This window comes from Neofelis nebulosa, chromosome 3 (genome assembly GCF_028018385.1).
Source record: "Neofelis nebulosa isolate mNeoNeb1 chromosome 3, mNeoNeb1.pri, whole genome shotgun sequence".
NCBI classification, from domain to species: domain Eukaryota; kingdom Metazoa; phylum Chordata; class Mammalia; order Carnivora; family Felidae; genus Neofelis; species Neofelis nebulosa.
In genome coordinates, this window is record NC_080784.1 from 97,422,071 (window position 1) to 97,442,181 (window position 20,111).

General features: G+C 36.1%; 1 protein-coding gene and 1 long non-coding RNA gene across 7 annotated transcripts in view; one reads left to right on the forward strand and one right to left on the reverse strand.

The window, feature by feature from the left end:
* Positions 1 to 16,704, forward strand: part of SCLT1 (sodium channel and clathrin linker 1) — a 222,928-nt gene extending 206,224 nt beyond the window's left edge. For 4 of the 6 annotated variants that reach the window (XM_058721393.1, XM_058721395.1, XM_058721394.1 and 1 more), the window contains 3 exons: positions 6,270 to 6,348; positions 12,061 to 12,156; positions 16,178 to 16,704. In XM_058721393.1, the coding sequence (XP_058577376.1) occupies positions 6,270 to 6,348; positions 12,061 to 12,156; positions 16,178 to 16,240 (238 nt within the window). In that variant the 3' untranslated portion in view covers positions 16,241 to 16,704. Of the gene's footprint in view, positions 1 to 6,269; positions 6,349 to 12,060; positions 12,157 to 16,177 lie in introns of those variants that run through there. The other 2 variants (XR_009259311.1, XR_009259312.1) reach the window with 2 other exon arrangements.
* On the reverse strand, positions 754 to 8,676 carry LOC131507081 (uncharacterized). The gene is made up of 3 exons (XR_009259313.1): positions 7,285 to 8,676; positions 6,007 to 6,110; positions 754 to 1,222 (listed from the first exon to the last, which is right to left on the reverse strand). It is a non-coding gene; the product is annotated as an uncharacterized LOC131507081 (long non-coding RNA).
* Positions 16,705 to 20,111: the final 3,407 nt, after the last annotated feature.

Sequence of the window (20,111 nt, forward strand, 5' to 3'; positions counted from 1 at the left end):
TCTGTGCAAAGAATTCTGACCAGTGTCCAAAGCATTCTCCATGTCCTTGCTTTAATTGACTTCACTCTAGTGTTGTTATCTGTCACTTGCTTTACAAGTGTCCCTATGTTTGCTCCCAAACCAGGTTATGCCAGTTGTACTTGTATTAGAAATACATAATAAAACAGTGATACATGACTACAGAAAAAGTTATTATTTCTTTCAAAACTGAATTGTATACTTTGGAGAATTTGCTGTTGAAATACATTTGGACAAGCAACTCTAAAAGAATAGAGGGAATACTATAACGATTTAGAGAATTCTGTATTTGGATTGCTTGCCAAGTGCCTTTGAATGCTTGAACCACACTTATGAAGCCAGAAGTGGAAATAGTTATAGATGATACATTATAGATGTGGTTTTTGTAAGAAAGACATTCAACATTGAAACACTCCAATCAGTGTGGTCATACTTTAAAACATAGAGATCTAAAAACAAAACAAAAAAAAACAAAACACTTTGTATATTCTAGACTAGAGGTCCAGACAAAATCCTTATCCTTCCTTGGGCCTCAGACCCCTTAAAAATTCAGGAAATCTATGGATCCTCTTCCCAGAAAAGATAAACACACAAGATATTGCAGATAGTTTCAGGGTGCTTGTGAACATACATATATATAGCCTGTCTGTGGACCACAGATGGAGAACCTTTGCCTTAGTTCCCACTATCCACCCACTTTCACCTCAAATTGATGAATTTGAGACTTTATCAGTGTTGATTATAATATTTTATGGAATATTTTGTAGAAAAGCACTGAATGTTTTCTTAATAGATACAGCATTTATTACTTCGCTAAATTATTTTGTAAGATTTTACTTACACAGAAGGCAGTAAATGAATTATATTTTACAGTGTATTTTCTAAATTACATTTTGTAGGCATGACTAGGATTTTCTGTCACATTAATTATATAAGTGAACTGAAAGTATTTAGGACACCGATGGGCTAAGCAGTTCCCAGTGTTATAAGGAATTCCTCATTCACATACGCTTACATTAAAATTGACAGAAGATAGGGGCACCTGGGTGGCTCAATCATTTGAGCGTCTGACTCTTGATTTCAGCTCAGGTCATGATCTCTGGGGTCAGGAGATCAAGTGCCACATCAGGTTCCACACTGAGCATGAGGCCTGCTTAAGATTCTCTCTGCCCCTCCCTCAATCACACATGCACAGGCGCTCTCTCTAAAAAAAGAAAAAAAAATTGGTAGAGGACAATAATTTTACCTTAAATCTTGTAACATATTGTATAATATACTAGAAATTATATAGAGAAATTGCGTACAACTTCATTTAAATTCTTTAATTAGCATAAAATATTCTTTAAGTGCCATAATGTCGTACAGAAATGAAATGTCATCTGTCTCTTTACTTTCTGGCAGGCTACACTTAAATCATCCCTGATAGGTAGGAATGTTTCTGTTGTTAAAGATTTCCAATGAAGAGATTATATAGCTGTACTTGGTGAGTGTTTCAAGTGTAATACCACTGTGAAACTCTGAAGTCTTATTTTATGTTTATCCTAAATCACTAATGATATAGGGAACTTTCAATTATGTTCTCTAATGAAGAGAAAATTCTCATAGATAATACATTGAGTTAGATCATCCTCCCACGTCTTTCCTTTATCCCTGCAGTGAAATATCCTGACAAAGAAATAAGGAGTTGCTGAAGACTGACAGGCAGACTCTAGGAAGGCTCAGGGGATAGAGTTGGAAAAACCACTTTTCTCTCCACCCTTTAATACCTTCTAAAATTTCAATCAGAAGTGAGATTGAAGGAAATGCATAACTGAAAAATAACCTTTTCTTAGGCACTTCAAATCCTTTGTTAGAAAGAACTAGAATATAAATAAATCTAAATAAATAAAAATAACCTTTATCTAAAAATATGTTTTGTGGTAGATTCCTCAGTAAATGTTTGTTGAACAAATAAGGAATAAAATTTTCTAACTGCCAGGTTTTCTACAGAAATTTAGCCATAAATCACATTTTTATTGATAGCCTGTATGTAAAGCACTATGGTAAATACTATGGAAACTAAAAACAATCCCCTCTTTAAACGTTCCCCATTATACTTGGGGAAGTGTGTGTGTATACATACATGTTATGTATGCTTACACACACATATAAATGACTTGCATAATAGAGAATTGCTAAATGTCTTGTAACATAAAAGAAGTATCAAAGCTTTAATTTGAGAAGAGAACTGTCTGGATTAAAATGAACTGAAAAGGAGGTATAGAAAGAGAAGGGGGCAAAAGTGGAATCTTAAGAGTTTAAAGGGAAATTTAAAAAAAGGATACAGAAAATGACATAAACATGAGTCTAAAGGTGTTACATATATGGCTTGTATGTGAGACAGAACCTAACTGAAGTAGAAGATTCCTATTGGAGATAAGGTTGGAAAGATAGTATACAAAATTGTGGAGGATTTTGAATGCCACTCTCAGGAACTGGATTATTTTGTCCAATAGCAGAAAGCCACTGGAAGTTATTATTTAAGGAAGTAAATTATAAAAGTGACTTAGAGAAATACATTCATGATGTGTGGGTTAGACATGGAAAACCACTATATTAATTGAGTGCTTTTTGTGCAATGTGATGTACTTTGCAAAATTTTTTCACTTCATATTGAGAAGCCTGAGCATTTGGCTTTTGTAATAAATCTAAAAATTAAGTTATAAGAACTTGAGTTGTGATGCTAAGGCTCTATAAAAATGAAGAACGGATACAAGAGACATTGCAAAGGAAGAGTCTCTTTAGGGGCAAACTAGATGTTGCATTTAAGAGAAGGTAAGAAATAGAGTTGAGGTGGTTTAACGTAGGCAATGAGGGCAAAGATGTCACTGATATAAAAATTTAGTGTCAAGGGGCACCTGGGTAGCTCATTTGGTTAAGCATCCCGACTCTTGGTTTTGGCTCAGATCACAATTTCAGTGTCATGAGTTCAAGTCCCACATTGGGCTCTGTGCTAACAGAGTAGAATCTACTTGGTATTCTCTCTCTCCCTTTCTCTCTGCCCCTTCCCTGCTCTCTCTCTCTCTTTCTCTCTTTCAAAATAAATAAATAAACTTAAAAAAATTGTTAATTGAGTGGCAAGATGAGAAGTAGGTTTTCAGGGAAAAATCAAAAAGTTTGATATTAGGCATGTTAAATTTGAATATAACATTTTAGGGAAGAAGTCAGAAATAAAGCTATATAATGTGTTAGGTTTTTAAGTGAATTTATAAATATTTATATTCCTAGGATGTCTAGTACCCAAACTCACACATATATATTCTTTCACATATTCATTCAGCTAACATTTAGCAATTGCCTGCCATGTTGCAGTGTAGGGGAGTGGTTAAGAACACAGACCTTGGAACAAAAGGGCCCAGTTTTTGAATCCTGACTCTACAATTGGACTAGCTATATGACCTAACTTTATTTTTAAATTTCTCATTTGTTTAAATTTTATTTTATTTTATTTAACTTGATTGTTAAAATTCTCATGTGTTTAAATTTTCTCATTTGTAAAACTGGGGATCTCATAGGGTTATCAAGAAAACTAAATAAGTTAATTTAAATAAAACACCCAAAGTGCCTGGCATATAGTAAGCACTATGAAAGTGTTTGCTGTTCTTATCACCGTCATCTTCACTATTACTTGCCAAGCTCTGTTGAGTACGAGATTGTAAGGATACAAAGATGAATAACAAACTTGCTGACCATCCAGTGGGGGTTACAGAGCTTGATGCACAACAGAATAAGTATTTACATGGATTCAAAAGAACTTAAAGTTAATAATTTGATCTTTGTGGTCTTAAATTTTGTGGAAAATCACTATTTAATAGTATTTGTTAGAAATTATTATTATCATATAAATTATGGTTTTTTTGATTTTTTTAATGTTTATTTTTGAGAGAGAGAAGAGCACAAGTGGAGACTATCCTATAAATTGTCATGCATAAGTGGTTTAGGCATCAAGTTATGCAGAAGGTGTTTTCTGAAAAGGTTTAATATAAACTGAATGTTGGCTAACTTTATAAGTGGGATCACTGTATCATTTTAATCTCAGTATTACTCAAAGGTTATTTCTCATCAGCATTAATGTGCATAATTTTACCTTTAATTAATTTGGCCTAGAAGACTAGCCACGTTGGTCATTTTGCCTCTCTTTGTTATATCATGTTGAGGAGCAGCAGTGATTTTAAGCTACACAAGGTACTTTTTGCACAGTGATTTATTCCACATTATTTTTTTTTTTTTTTTTTTTTTTTTAAATTTTTTTTTTTTCAACGTTTTTTTTTATTTATTTTTGGGACAGAGAGAGACAGAGCATGAACGGGGGAGGGGCAGAGAGAGAGGGAGACACAGAATCGGAAACAGGCTCCAGGCTCCGAGCCATCAGCCCAGAGCCTGACGCGGGGCTCGAACTCACGGACCGCGAGATCGTGACCTGGCTGAAGTCGGACGCTTAACCGACTGCGCCACCCAGGCGCCCTATTCCACATTATTATTACCAAAATATAGCAAAGATAAAACATTTGGGTTTGTCTGTCATAGAATCCATGATAGATACTCAGTCTTCTTCCTCATTGTCAGTGTTCTATGTGGATGAAGCCACTGAGTTAGAATAAGGCATTTCCCTCTGAGTTCTATTATGGCAACAGATATGTGTTGCTCTTAGCCCATAGTGTTCAGTAAATATTTGTGGAATTGATTTGTGGGTGACATTATTTTTTGTTCTCTCCTATGTATTTATAACAGATTGTTTGCTCAAGATTTTAACAACTATTCATTCAAATGTAGGACACCTGAGGGGCTTACCAAGTTTTTATACCATGCAGCTCATTTGGAAAAACTTTAAAGCTGAAGTTATTTTAGAAGTGTTAATTTGTTGATTTATTTAAGCAGAAGTAAGGTCAAAGATAAAAACTAGTCCTGAATTAACAGAGTATTTTAATACTCAGAAATTTATTTGGTCTTTTAAAAAAAATTGTTTTTAATGTTTTATTTTTGAGAGAGACAGAGACAGTGTGAGTGGGGGAGGGACTGAGAGACCGAGAGACACAGAATCTGAAGCAGGCTCCAGGCTCCAAGCTGTCAGCACAGAGCCCAATGTGGGACTCAAACTTATGAACCATGAGATCATGACCTGAGCTGAAGTCGGCCACTCAACCAACTGAGCCACCCAGGAACCCCTAAAATTATTTTTGAGACTACATTGTATCTACTTTTTTTAAGTTATGCGTATGTTTGTTTGTTTGTTTGTTTATGGAGGAGAGAGAGAGAAAACGAGTGGGGGGAGGGGCAGAAAGAATCCTAAGCAGGCTCTACTCTGTCAGCACAGAGCCCAATGTGGTGCTTGAACTCATGAACCATGAGATCATGACCTGAGCTGAAATCAAGAGTCAGACACTGAACCAACTGAGGCACCCAGGTACCCCCATTGTACCTACTTCTAAATTGAGACTCTTGAACAAAATACCTTTGGCCAAAAGTAAAACAATGCTTATATGTTGGATTAAAAACAGAAAAGAAAAAAGACAGCCAGCACAATGCATAGGATAAACCCAGCTATTAAAGCATAAAGGATATGAATGTATAAAATATAGCACATATACAACCAAAACATAAATACCAATCCTGAATATACTACACTGAAATGATGTTGGAGTGATTAACATTACCTTCAATTTCCAAGAACTGAATTCCTCTAAGAAGCACTGTATATGAATCCTAAAAATGCATACTCTAGCTAAGAATCACGATAGCTTATGAGATTAGACAGTACCAAATACTGTATCTGTTTAATGTGGATATATATTCATTTTAATGCCAAATAATACCTCAAGATAATATTGAAGACACTTGAGCACTTTCTGAATATATGGTGTGGGTTTTTTCCGCTTTTGGTGGTAAAATATACATAAAATTTGACATTTTAACATTTTTTAGTTGTAATAAAATACACATAAAATTTACCATCTTAGTCATTTTTAGGTGTACAGTTCAATAGTGTCCAGTGTATTCACATTGTTGTACAGCCAGTCTCCAGAATACATGTGCATTTTATAAAGTAAGGAGTCCTGTAAAATATAGTCTATTAATCAGAGACTTTATTTTGCACATAAGATAATTTTGTTCAAAACATGAGCATATATCTCACTAAAAAGGATTCTTTTTTGTTACATTTTTGAACAATTATATTAATGGCTTTGGTTGGGGGGTTGTCTCTTGATTAATAGGAGTGAGCTGAGTCGACAGAAACTTCATACCCAAGAGCTGCTTTCTCAGCTGGAAATGGCAAATGAAAAGGTAGTTGAGGTAAGATAATGACTCTCCCGGGAAGTACGTTCTGCTGCAGCTTGATACACATGTTATAGAATTTTACCTGAGCCAACTCCAAATTAATTCTACTTGGAAATGACCATACAGATGTGAGTATTCCTTGTAGAGAAATCATCCATAACCCTAAAAGTCCACATTTTATAATGTGAATAAAAGCTTTGAAAGTCAGTGATTCATCATATGTAAATGACAAAAGGTAGAGCTCTTATTTCATTTTCACCAATATAACTTGTGCAGTGTTGCAGAAAATGTGTTAAGATCCCCTTCATTTCTAAGCGTGTCTAAGATTATATTTGTTAGCCCATTCCTCTTATTTTGTTTTAATCCAACACAAAAGATATGTAGTAATTACTTTTGCCTACTGGAATACATTAAAATACTCCTTTAGATTAATGCTTTATTTTTTTTTTAATGTTTGTTTATTTTAGAGAGACACAGAGAGCACAAACAGAGGAAGGGCAGAGAGAGAAGGAGACACAGAATCCAAAGCAGCCTCCAGGTTCTGAGCTGTCAGCACAGAGCCCAGTGCAGGGGTAGAACTCACGAGCTGTGAGATCATGACCTGAGCTGAAGTCAGCCGCTTAACCAACTAAGCCACTCAGCCACTCCTAGATTAATTAATGCTTTAGAGCTAAATGCAGCAAAAGTTCACCATTTTTCTCTTTGAATCTTTAAAAAAAAAAAAGTTAACAATTCTAGATTATGATTAGAGCTTTCTAGAACTCTAGTTCTTCATTTGATGTTCTAATGTCAAATGTATTTGTTGGAATTTCATTAATAGGCTATTATGGTCTGCTGTATTTTTGTGGCCATCTATAAAAGTCACAGTGAAATAATTACTCTCAAGTTTCAAAGCATTATAAATTGATATGAGCCATTTAGGAAACAAACAATAGCCATTAAAATACTTACTGTAGTTTTTGGGGCGCCTGGGTGGCTCGGTCGGTTAAGCATCTGATTTCAGCTCAGGTCATGATCTCACAGTCCGTGAGTTCGAGCCCCGCGTCGGGCTCTGTGCTGACCGCTCAGAGCCTGGAGCCTTTTTCAGATTCTGTGTCTCCCTCTCTCTCTGCCCCTCCCCTGTTCATGCTCTGTCTCTCTCTGTCTCAAAAATAAATGTTAAAAAAAAAAAATACTTACTGTAGTTTTTTACTTCCAGGAATCTGTACTTAAGGAAATAATTTAAAATATGAAAAAAATAAATGCAGATATTCAACACAATAATGTTAATAGTATTAGAAGATCAAAAGCAACCAAAATGATCAGTTAAAAAAGAACAGTTGTATATATTATGATTTACCTAATCTAGACTGTGCCTTAACCATGGAAAATGTATGGTTAAGCATGGAAAAATGCATATTATATGTAGTCTGATGATAACCTATGAAAATGATTATTATAGATGATGGGATTTTTTCCCCCAAGTTTTTTCTAGTGTTAATGATATACCTTTTAAATTTAAGAGTATATATTTAAATATCTTGGTAAATTGAAACAGCCAATATGGTTCTCTTCATAAAATTTCATTTTGCTTTTGGGCACAATAAAATATATAATAAGCTCATTTTAGCAATATATTGTTATTTCAGCACTTTTCATTATTAGACATGACATTCACTGTTATCACTTACATGTTAGGGTCTGGGAACGATGTAGTTGTTCATAGAAAATGTGTTTTTCTTACTGTTCCTGATTAGACTGGTATTACTCTCTCAATTTAGACAGGTGCCAGAAAACTACATAACAATTCTAGTTGTACAAAACTTTTCTTTTTTTAGGCTAGTAGGTATGGAGAGCACTAGTACATTTTTTTAATTGATAATTTCTTTGAACTTGTCTCCCTGACAGCATATTATGACAGATTTATATTCATGATGTCCATATAGTTTCCTGAGGCAGCTCTAACAAGTATTACAAACTTGATGGTTTAAACAACAGAAATGTATTGTCTCACAATTCTGAAGGCCAGAAGTCCAAAATCAAGAAGTCAACAGGATGGGTTCCCTCTGAGGGTTCTGAGGAAGAATCTTCCATGCTTCTCTCTTACCTTCTGGTGGCTTCCAGAATTGCTTGGCTTGTAGATGGTGTTCTCCTTGTGTTTTCCTGCAGTCTTCCCCTTGTACATGTCCGTGTACAAATTTTCCCTTTTTATGAAGATACTAGGCATATTGGATTAGGATCCACCCTAAAAACCTTAAAACCTCACTTTAATCATCAGCAAAGACCCTATTTCTTTTTTTTTTTTTTTTTTAATTTATTTTGAGAGAGAGTCCATACATGAGCAGGGGAGGGGCAGAGAGAGAGAGAGGGAGAGGAGAGGGGAGGGGAGGAGAGAGGGGAGGGGAGAGGGAGGGGAAAGGCAGGGGAGAGGGAGAGGAGAAGGAGAGGAGAGGAGAGGAGATCACCAAGCAAGCTCCATGCTCAACGTGGAGCTTTACATGGGACTCGATCTCAAAACCGTGAGATCATGACCTGAGCCAAAATCAAGAGTTGGGCACTTAACCAACTGAGCCACCCATTCCTTGAATTTTAAGTGAACTTTAAGAATGGCAATGTCACAGGGCATCTGGGTGGCTCAGTTGGTTAAACATTGGATTTTGGCTCAGGTCATGATCTCAGAGTTCATGAGTTTGAGCCCTGCATCAAGCTCTGTGGTGACAGCTCAGAGTCTGGAGCCTGCTTGGGATTCTGTGTCTGCCTCTCTCTCTGCCCCTCCCCTGCTCGAACTCTCTCTCTCTCTTTCTCTCTCTCCCTCTCTCTCCCTCTCTCTCTCTCTCAAAAATAAATAAACATTTAAAAAAAGTAAAAGAGGGGCGCCTGGGTGGCTCAGTCAGTTAAGCGGCCGACTTCGGCTCAGGTCATGATCTCGTGGTCCGTGAATTCGAGCCCCGCGTCGGGCTCTGTGCTGACAGCTCAGAGCCTGGAGCCTGTTTCGGATTCTGTGTCTCCCTCTCTCTGACCCTCCCCCGTTCATGCTTTGTCTCTCTCTGTCTCAAAAATAAAAACATTAAAAAAAAATTTTTTTTAATAAAAAAAATAAAAAAAGTAAAAGAATGGCAATGTCGCAGTGTCTCTAGAAGCTTGCTGTAGCATAGTAGTTACTTTTTACTTTGAGAGAGACAGTATGAATGGGGGAAGGGCAGAGAGTGGGGGAGAGAGAGAATCCCAAACAGGTTCTGCACTGTCAGCGCAGAGCCCAATAAGGGCTTGAACCCATGAAACTGCGAGATTGTGACCTGAGCCCAAATGCAGTCAGATGCTTAACTGACTGAGCCATCCAGGTGCCCCTGTAGCATAGTAGTTCTAAATGCACCAGCAGACAGCATCAACACCAACTAAGAACTTGGTAGGAGTACATATTCTCACAACTCATCCCATCCTACTGAAGTTTTACTTGTGAGGCCCAACAGCCTGTGTTTTCAAACTCCAGGTGATTCTGAAGCGTGATCTAGCGTCTCAAGGGTAATGTCAGATATTGAAAATCTTGTTCTTAACCTCTGATTCACTTTCTTTGGTAACACGTAGAGGGGGAAAAGAACAATTTAGTCAAAGTATAATTTTTAAAAATATTAATGTGGAGATCTATCTTTGCATTTTATAAGGGGTAAAGTGATATTCAGATTTTTATCCAGATCAGCCAGGAGAAGGTCAAACTTTCACTCTTCACAGATGACATGATACTTTATATGGAAAACCCAAAAGATTCCACCAAAAAACTGCTAGAATTGATTCATGAATTCAACAAAGTTGCAGGATATAAAATCAACGCACAGAAATCGGTTGCATTCCTATACACCAACAATGAAGCGACAGAAAGAGAGATCAAGGAATCGATCTGATTTACAGTTGCACCAAAAACCATAAAATATCTAGGAATAAATCTAACCAAAGAGGTGAAAAATCTATACACTGAAAACTATAGAAAGCTTATGAAAGAAATTGAGGAAGATACAAAAAAATGGAAGAAGATTCCATGCTCATGGATAGGAAGAACAAATATTTTTTAAATGTCGATACTACCCAAAGCAATCTACATATTCAATGCAATCCCTATCAAAATAACACCAGCATTCTTCACAGAGCTAGAACGAACAATCCTAAAATTTGTATGCAACCAGAAAAGACCCCAAATAGCCAAAGCAATCTTGAAAAAGAAAACCAAAGTAGGAGGCATCACAATCCCAGACTTCAAGCTATACTACAAAGCTGTAATCATCAAGGTACTGGCACAAGAACAGACACTCAGATCAATGGAATAGAATAGAGAACCCAGAAATGGACCCACAAACATATGGCCAACTAATCCTCAACAAAGCGGGAAAGGACATCCAATAGAATAAAGACAGTGTGTTCAGCAACTAGTGCTGGGAAAACTGGACAGCGACATGCAGAAGAATGAACCTGGACCACTTTATTACACCATACACAAAATTAAACTCAAAATGGATGAAAGACCTCAATGTAAGACAGGAAGCCATCAAAATCCTCGAGGAGAAAGCAGGCAAAAACCTCTTTGATCTTGTCCACAGCAACTTCTTACTCAACATGTCTCTGGAGGCAAGGGAAACAAAAGCAAAAATGAACCTATGGGACCTCATCAAAATAAAAAGCTTCTGCACAGCAAAGGAAACAATCAGCAAAACTAAAAGGCAACCAACAGAATGGGAGAAGATATTTGCAAATGACATATCAGAGAAAGGGTTAGTATCCAAAATCTATAAAGAACTTATCAAACTCAACACCCAAAAAACAAATAATCCAATGAAGAAATGGGCAAAAGACATGAATAGACACTTCTCCAAAGAAGACATCCAGATGGCCAACTGACACATGAAAAAGTGCTCAACATCACTCATTATCAGGGAAATACAAATCAAAACCACAATGAGATACCACCTTATACCTGTCAGAATGGCTAACATTAACAACTAAGGCAACAACAGATGTTGGCGAGGATGAGGAGAAAGAGGATCTCTTTTTCATTGTTGGTGGGAATGCAAGCTGGTGCAGCCACTCTGGAAAACAGTATGGAGGTTCCTCAAAATAAAAATAGAACTACCCTTCAACCCAGCAATTGCACTATTAGGCATTTATCCAAGGGATACAAGGATGCTGTTTCGAAGGAACACATGCACCCCCATGTTTATAGCAGCACTATCAACAATAGCCAAAGTATGGAAAGAGCTCAAATGTCCATCGATGGATGAATGGATAAAGAAGAAGTGGTATATGTATACAATGGAGTATTACTCGGCAATGAAAAAGAATGAACTCTTGCCATTTGCAACTATGTGGATGGAACTGGAGGGTATTATGCTAAGTGAAATTAGTCAGAAAAAGACAAAAATCATATGGTTTCACTCATATGAGGACTTTAAGAGACAAAACAGATGAACATAAGGGAAACAAAAATAATATGAAAACGGGGATAAAACAGAAGAGACTCATAAATATGGGGAACAAACTGAGGGTTACTAGAGGGGGTGTGGGAGGGGGGATGGGCTAAATGGGTAAGGGCCACTTAGGAATCTACTCCTGAAACCATTGTTGCACTATATGCTAACTAACTTGGATATAAATTTTAAAAAATAAAAAATGATATTCAGATTTTGTATTGATTATTCCACAAAACCTTTCAATGTCACATACGGATTTTTAACTTGTTTACTTTATATTTCCCCTTAACAGAATGAAAAACTAATTCTAGAGCATCAAGAAAAAGCCAACAGACTTCAAAGGCGTCTAAGTCAGGCAGAACAGAGGGCGGCTTCAGCTTCCCAGCAGGTAGGGAGCTTCCTCATTATCCCTGGTTAGTAAATAATCTGAGTAGATCAAAGATAAGTAAAGTTCCTCAAAAGCTCCCAGAGAACTAGTAGTTTTATTTTTACTTGATTAAACTGTTTAAAATTAGTCTTTTTAATGTTTGAGATTGAAATAATAAACTTTAAAAACAGAAATAAACATGGTCTCCTAAACTGACACCAAAATCTAGACCTCTGCTGCCAGATTGGTAGCCACTAGGCCTAAGCAGCTATTTTAATTTAATTATTAAAATTAAATAAATTACAATTTGAAAACCTCATTAACACTGGCTGGATTTCAGATGCTCCTATGTAACTATGGTTCTCATATTGGACAGCATAAATAGAACTCAATGATCACAAAAAGTTCTCTTGGACAGCACTGTTCTAGAATTTTGTTCTAAGCATGTATCACTGACAGATTTGTAAGTAGAAAACATCACTTTGAGTGTAATGCTTCAAACTGCAGTAACTTTGTTTTTATTGTAGTTTTAAATGGAAAATTTTACTTGGCCTATAGGTTACCTTCATTTAATGTGCATTTGTATATAACCATATAAATCTAAAATACTGTCTGAAAGTTATCCATTGGGAAATAGACTGGAAATGCAGAACATCAATAAAATACAAAGGGGTAATTACTCATAATTTATGCACATCATATAAAGGAAATGCACCATTTGTTCTAAAGTAGGAGCAATAGTCCCTCCTATTAGGAACAATGTGAGATCATTTAGTGATTATAAAGATAGGCTGGAAACCGTTTAGATAGATAGATGGATAGATATAGATAGGCAGAGAAACCAAGTTACTACATTATTAATTACATTTGTTTATAAAAACTGTTTCAATCAGGGGTGCCTGGGTGGCTCAGTCAGTTAAGCGTCCGACTTCAGCTCAGGTTTGATCTCATGGTTTGTGAGTTCGAGCCCCATATTGGGCTCTGTGCTGACAGCTCGGAGCCTGAAGCCTGCTTCGGATTCTGTGTCTCCCTCTCTCTGTTCCTCCCCGACACACACACTCACTCTCTCTCTCTCTCTCTCTCTCTCTCTCAAAAATAAAGATTAAAAAAAAAATTTTTTTAAACTGTTTCAATCAAAATTAATATTATGTACAGATATTACAGCATTTCATAATAGTAAAGCAGCTCTAAATACTCATTGAATTCAGTTTATGTATGTGATATTTGTAGATTTTTTTTTTAATCTACTTCTGATTTGAACATGGCATGGCATTTAAGAAAGTGCAGTAATTTGCCCTTCTGTTCTCCTCCCTCTCGAAAGTAATTAGAGGGGCGCCTGGGTGGCTCAGTCGGTTAAGCGTCCGACTTCGGCTCAGGTCATGATCTCACAGTTCATGAGTTCGAGCCCCGCGTCGGGCTCTGTGCTGACAGCTCAGACCCTGGAGCCTGCTTCACATTCTGTGTCTCCCTCTCTCTCTGCCCCTTCCCTGCTCATGCTCTGTCTCTCTCTGTCTCAAAAATAAATAAACATTAAAAAAAAAAAAAAAAGTAATTAGAGCTTTACCAAATAAACTTATGAACTTACGAATGAATGTAGTAAGTTATTAATCATTCAAGAAACCATTGTTTTGGGTGTCCCGGGCAGTAACTTAAGAGTGGATGTTTTAGTGTCAGGCAAATAGCCGGTGCCATTAAGTAGCCATGTGATTTGGGACAATTTCAACTTTTCTAAGCCTCAGTTTCTTCATGTTTGATGTAGTGTAATAACACCTCCCTTACAGAGTTATTGAAAGATCAAAAAGATTAACACATATAAACACTTAGTATAATCATTAAGTGGTAAGTATTTAGTTATATAAGAAAGTAAATTTCTATATCACAGTCCTTAAATCTTCAAGTTTACCTTTTTTAAAGAATATGGTAAAGAAAATGCCTACTTAAAATTAACTACCTTAAGTTCTATAGTAAAAAGAGTAAAGTTACAGAACCTTAACTGGATAATCCAGTTTGGCAACTAGTTTTGTCTCCCTCCTGACAGAATTAAACCCAAACAGTGCAACATTGATTTTTCTTCTGTGATTTAAACTCTCTAATGACAGACATTTCACCATTCTCTTTATGAGATTTTTTTTTTGATGTTATGTCAGTAACCACTTTACAGTTTTTTTCCTTAAGCTTTTCTCCTTCCATCCCATTTTCATTTGGAGATGAAAAGTATTCTCCCCATCCACAGAAAGGAATTTATACCCTGGAATTAATTTTTGTTCTGTTTTAAATGAGTTCAAGTTATAAACTTCCTTTCTTTAGACATATTCGGCTTTTTAAATCTTTATCTTTGCTTTCTCTGGATTCTAATTTTCCCATTTTCCCCTAAAAAATGGAAACTGCTATTAGAAAGACTACCCTGCTAAGGGCCTGATATTTAATGAAAGAAAGGAGTTGAAGAATTACTATTTCCTCTACTGTGTACATCATACTTGCCAGTGCAGCCCAACGTCATGCACAAGCCCTGCATTGTACTGAACCCTCCATGTTCTAAATGTGCTATTCTGATGAACTTTTTCTGTACATTCTTCATCCATCTTTGGACTGTGGTTATATGTTCTAAATGTATCAGTCTAAACTAATGAAAGCCCTACTGTGTTCTTTTGACCATAAAATCAGCGTGGTGAAGTCTTTCTAAGCAAGAACACAAAACCTAAAAACTATGAAAAGAAATTAATAAATGTGAACCATGTAAAATTTCAAATATCTGCATTTTAAAAAGCCATAGTCAATGAAAAATTGAGAAAAATATCTGCAATACATGTGACAAAAGCAGTATCTTTTATATAAAGAGTGACTAAGTCAACAAAAAGTTCAACGTACAACAAAGAAAACCTATTTGCAGAAAAGGGAAGACAGATGGCTTTTAAACATCTAAAAAGATACTCATCCTCATTCATAAGACAAATACAGGATTAAACCATAATTGCATACCATTTTTCACCATTTCATGATCATGTCAGATCATGAAGTTTGTTAATACATTAAGCTGGCACTTCCATACATCACTGATATAAATGTGTATTGGTGCAGTCTCTTTGGAGCCCAGTTTGGCAGTATCTCTCAAAAATTGTAATGTATATATAACCTTTGACCCAGTCGTTCTATGAGTTTATTCTGCCCGTGGTGTACTTGCACCTTGGCAAGTCTGCAAGGAAACATGTAAAAATAGTAATTGCAACATTGCCTATAATTTTAATAGATTCAAAGCCATCTAAATGCCCATGAATAGAAAGCCAGTTAAATTATGGAGTATCCATACCAGGAAAAGTTTGCCACTGTTAAGAAGAATAAAGTAGATCTCACACGGAGCTATTTGTAAGGTAGATCATTCAGAAGGAAAAAAAAAAGATAAAACGTATATATAGCCCTTTATCATTTTTTTTTAAATAAAAAGGCGTGAGGAAATACATCCATCTATTCTCATTTAGAATGTATTTCTAAAATAGAAAACGGAAGTAGTGGTTGTATCTGGTAAGAGGGCTATAGAATGAAGGACAGCAGTAAGAAGACTTTTTTAGGATGTATATACTCTTTTGTACTGTTAGATATCTTTCCAGGTGTGTATAATGTCAACTCCAGTTGATATTTAAAGACTATTTTCCTATTAGACCTTTCGTACTATGATTTATCATCCTCTCATTACCAACCTTGTATTGTGCTGGCTCACACTTAGTTTGTATTTTACCCACTTTTCTAATTAGCTTTTATGTAGATATTTTTCATTCATCTGTGAAATATGTTTTGGAATTCTAAGTACTGTATATCATTCTGAGCTATGGAATGCTGTATTTGACATGCATATCTCTAGTGTAATACAGGTATTTTAAAGACTCAAGAGTAAAATAGAAAGGAACACACAAAATAACCTCTTCCAGGACCCCTTCCAGTCAGATTATTTGCAATAATTGTAAGTTGTGATGCATTATACTTTGTATTAGTGTAAGATTTTCCATAGAAAAAGTAACTACTTACTGATTGTCTATTTTAATTGCAGCTCAGTGTGATTACAGTGCAGAGAAGAAAAGCAGCCTCCATGATGAATCTGGAAAATATTTAAAAATATTCATAGTTCACTCTCAGAACTTTAGAATTGGGAAAACTGTTCGACTAGAAGTGTATTGAAATGGTAAAAACCCATAGAGAATGGTTAAGGCTTGTGTCGTTTTGCAGAAGCATTTTCCATTCTGTTTTGAGGGCTATGGAAAACAGAACAATGACAGCTTCCTGTAAGTAAAGAAAATATAACCGTATATTGAGCTTCAGTGGAGAATAAAGCCAGCTGAGAAGAATTCATTGCCTTCATCAACGTGTCTATTTTTTAATTCTCCCTTCCTTCCTTTGGAAAAGCATAATAATTTTTAAGCTATACTAATCATGAGAAAGACAATGCTAGAATTTTAATATTTCAGGTTCCATGATTTGAGAATTTTACATCTAATTGTTACTAACTCACTTTTTAAGTTCCCAAGTATCCATTTTATTATAAACTCATAAATGTAATAAATTATGCACTTTCTAAAATGATGCAGTCATGTATTTTAATGTATAATTGTAGTGATTCATTTTTAATTTACACGATATCCAGTTTTTATCAAATATTTATATTTAAGAATTTGGGAGGTTTTGTTTTTGTTTTGCTATTACTCAAAGCAGTACTAACAATAAATTCTGAGAATGCATGGGCATTGAATATTGCAGTCTAGTTGATTTTCATAGGTCTAGTTGATTTTCATAGGTCCATGTAGTTAGCTATTCTCTGCTTCTGGTTTGAACTTGGTACACCCTGCTCTCTGGTGATTACAGCACATGAGTTTGCATCTGGTTAACAAGTTAGGAAACTGCTGCAGTAGTCCAGATAAAGGATAATGAATTGAGTTTGAAGTGACATGAAAACATTCATGTGTAAATATTCACCCAGACAGTCAGAAGCTTAGGACTGGCTCTAACAAACAGATAGAAATGGGGTCTTTGGCATGGTGCTGAGAATTGAAGCCATGGGGTATAGGAGCTTGCCTTGGGACTTTATGGGATGTGGCTACCTCTTTCCGTCCATTTCTTTTGCTCTAGCTCTGATGGTGGCCTTCTTTTACTTCTGTCAACACATCATCCTTCCTCCCCACAGGATTTCTGTGTATACTTTGCCATCTGCACATTCTTCAGATCACTACTCAAATATCCCTGCCTCAGAGAGCCTTCCAGCCTCCAGACTAGATTAGGTCCCCTTGTACTTCTCGTAATAATGTGCTGTATTTTTGATTCATAGCACTTGGGAAAATTTGTAATTAACTTTTTGAAATTTTTTAATATCCACTCCAACAGTCCGCAAACTCCTTGAGAGCAGGATTCATGTCTGCTCCCCTTCATTGTACTCTTAGTACTCAGCATAGTAGTTTCTGGCACACGGAGGGTATTCAGTAACTGTTCAAATTCTGAAAAATAATTTTTAAGGACAGGACCTTAGAAGATATCTTCATTTGTTGAATGGGCTCAGGGAGAGGAGTCATTGAAGGAGACTAAATAGGAACAATGAGAGGGCTATAACCAAGAGAATCCAGTATGATTCTCTAAAGAAGACTAAAGGAGGGCCAGGACTAAAGGAGGGGACAAGTGGTTGCTAGTGTCAAATTCGGTGGCGATATGAAATAGTACAAGTATGATAGTTAAATGATAATTAGGCACTTAGCTTATTTTCATTTTCTAGGAATTTTTCATTTGATTCCCTAATGTGAATTCCTTCCTATGTCACTCAGAGTAATTTCCATGTTAAGAGTTATGTTCATATTCATGTTTATAGAATATAAAATTTATTCTTAAAAACTTTTAATTAGAGAAGATGTTAGGATTATACAAGAAAGATGAGACTGTAGGAGGAAGCACTTCAGAAATGAACATTATAGACAAATGGAATCTGATTATCATCCTTTCTCAAAAAGAAAATCGAACTTCCCAGACTCATTTCCTCAAGGTAAATCTTTCAGTGTAAGCACTTTCTCCAAACTTTGGCCATGGGCACCTACTCTTTACCTTTTAAAATCCATAACCCTCTCTCCAGTTGATCTCCTTGAATACTTAGATATTCTCCAAGTAAAGCTTAGGCTACTAGTCAGACAATAGGCCTTTCTTACCTCTGCTGAATTTGAACAGACTTAAGCTAGGTTTACCAACAGAACTGAACATGCGTGGTTATTTTTCTTTCAGAAAAGTTTGTTAGCTAATGATTTCAATGTAAAAATGTAGTGGAATTTTTGACATTTCTCATATTGGTCAGTCAGTCTTGCCTTCATTTACAGAGACATTATCATTTTTCTGTGAACTGTATTTTAGGCGATAGGGGAAATGAATAGGAAAGAGTGAAAAGAAATGATGTAAATCTGAAATTAAGGACAACACAGCTAGTTCATTTTATTTATTCATATTTCTTTATTTGTGTCTCCCTGAGGAAGAAAGAGATATGATTACCTCTTCTTCCTTTTGTATACAAATATGCAAATTGGGGCAGCCAACAATCTTCTAATTTCTCCTCTGGTATGAGCACTGTAACTACCCCAAATATGGGAGAACATTAGCAACAATTCAGCCATTCGTTTATTCAGCAAATATGAATATTTCATAGCTACACAGTCTGCCAAGCCAACTCGCAGACAAATCAAGGAAGAATGAAAAAATACTTTAAACATTTTAGTATAAATTCTGTTCTTTAACCATAATGTATTTCATCGGTTTTTCCAGAATAGCAAATCTGTAATGGGCTTTTTTACAAACATTTTAATCAAAAATAATGATTAGGTTTTCTTAGTTTATTTAAAAATGTATATATACATATAGATATGTGCACAGTGAGGGGAGAGACACTGAAATACCCCACTGTGATGTATGAAATCTGTCCCTCACCAGCCCTTAAAACATGTACAAATATGTGCCTTTGGAGCAGTGTTAACATTCTTAGTATTTATATAGAAACTAAACAAATATGTATATACTTAAAAAAAAAACATAGGATGGGAAGGCATCTTTAAGGTATTTTTTTTTTTACAACACTGGCACCCACCCAGCTACCGAGAAGACAATCTACACTGAGTAAGTGGTTTTGTAGCCCAAGGGTTCACCACAAAACATGCACATGTGCCCCACATTCCAGTAGACACCCCCATGTACTAGCTCTAACACCACTCTCACTTCTTCCATTCAAGTATATTGGAATGTAAGCATGTGAGAATAACATTATGGAGCTAACTTTGTATTTTCTCTAGTTTCTTTCTAAATATACATTCTTAAAGTTCACTGCTTTATTTTTAGAGAACAGATTAGTGCTGTTACCCTGCACCTCTGTCTAAATGCACTGGGGCTGGAGGGGGTGGGGGTACTCTCCCTTGAGATGGGCCAGTCTACTTTCCAACAGTCCGACCATTAGTCTGACCTTCCTTACCTTACCTTAATGTGTCTTCCTGCCTTAGTTCTACCTTGTGCAACAGAGTAAGTCTAAACCATCTTACAAGTGGCAGGTCTTCAGCCTTTTGAAAATAATCTTCATGTTCTGCCTGCACATAAGTAAACATCCCCATTTCCTCAGAGGAGTTGGTTTTGAGTCCTTTTGCCAGCCACCCACTGGTCTCTGAAAGTGCTCTGATTATCACATATGCTTCTTCATTCATTCAGTAAATGTTTATTGAGCACCTACTTTTTACACCAGGCATGCTTAGGATTTATCAGTCTTATGCCCAGAACCAAAAATTATATTCAAGGTGTAAAAAAACTACTCCCTTGTTCTGAATCATGACTGAGAGAGAGGTGGGAGAAGCGTAAGTGATACCTACCTAAGTGTGGGGGAAAAACATGTATTAGAACCTCCAGGGGACGGATGTGGTTCAAACCACATACCCTTCCCCTTTTCCCAACCCCCAAAATAGTCTGACATGGTCTTTTATGGA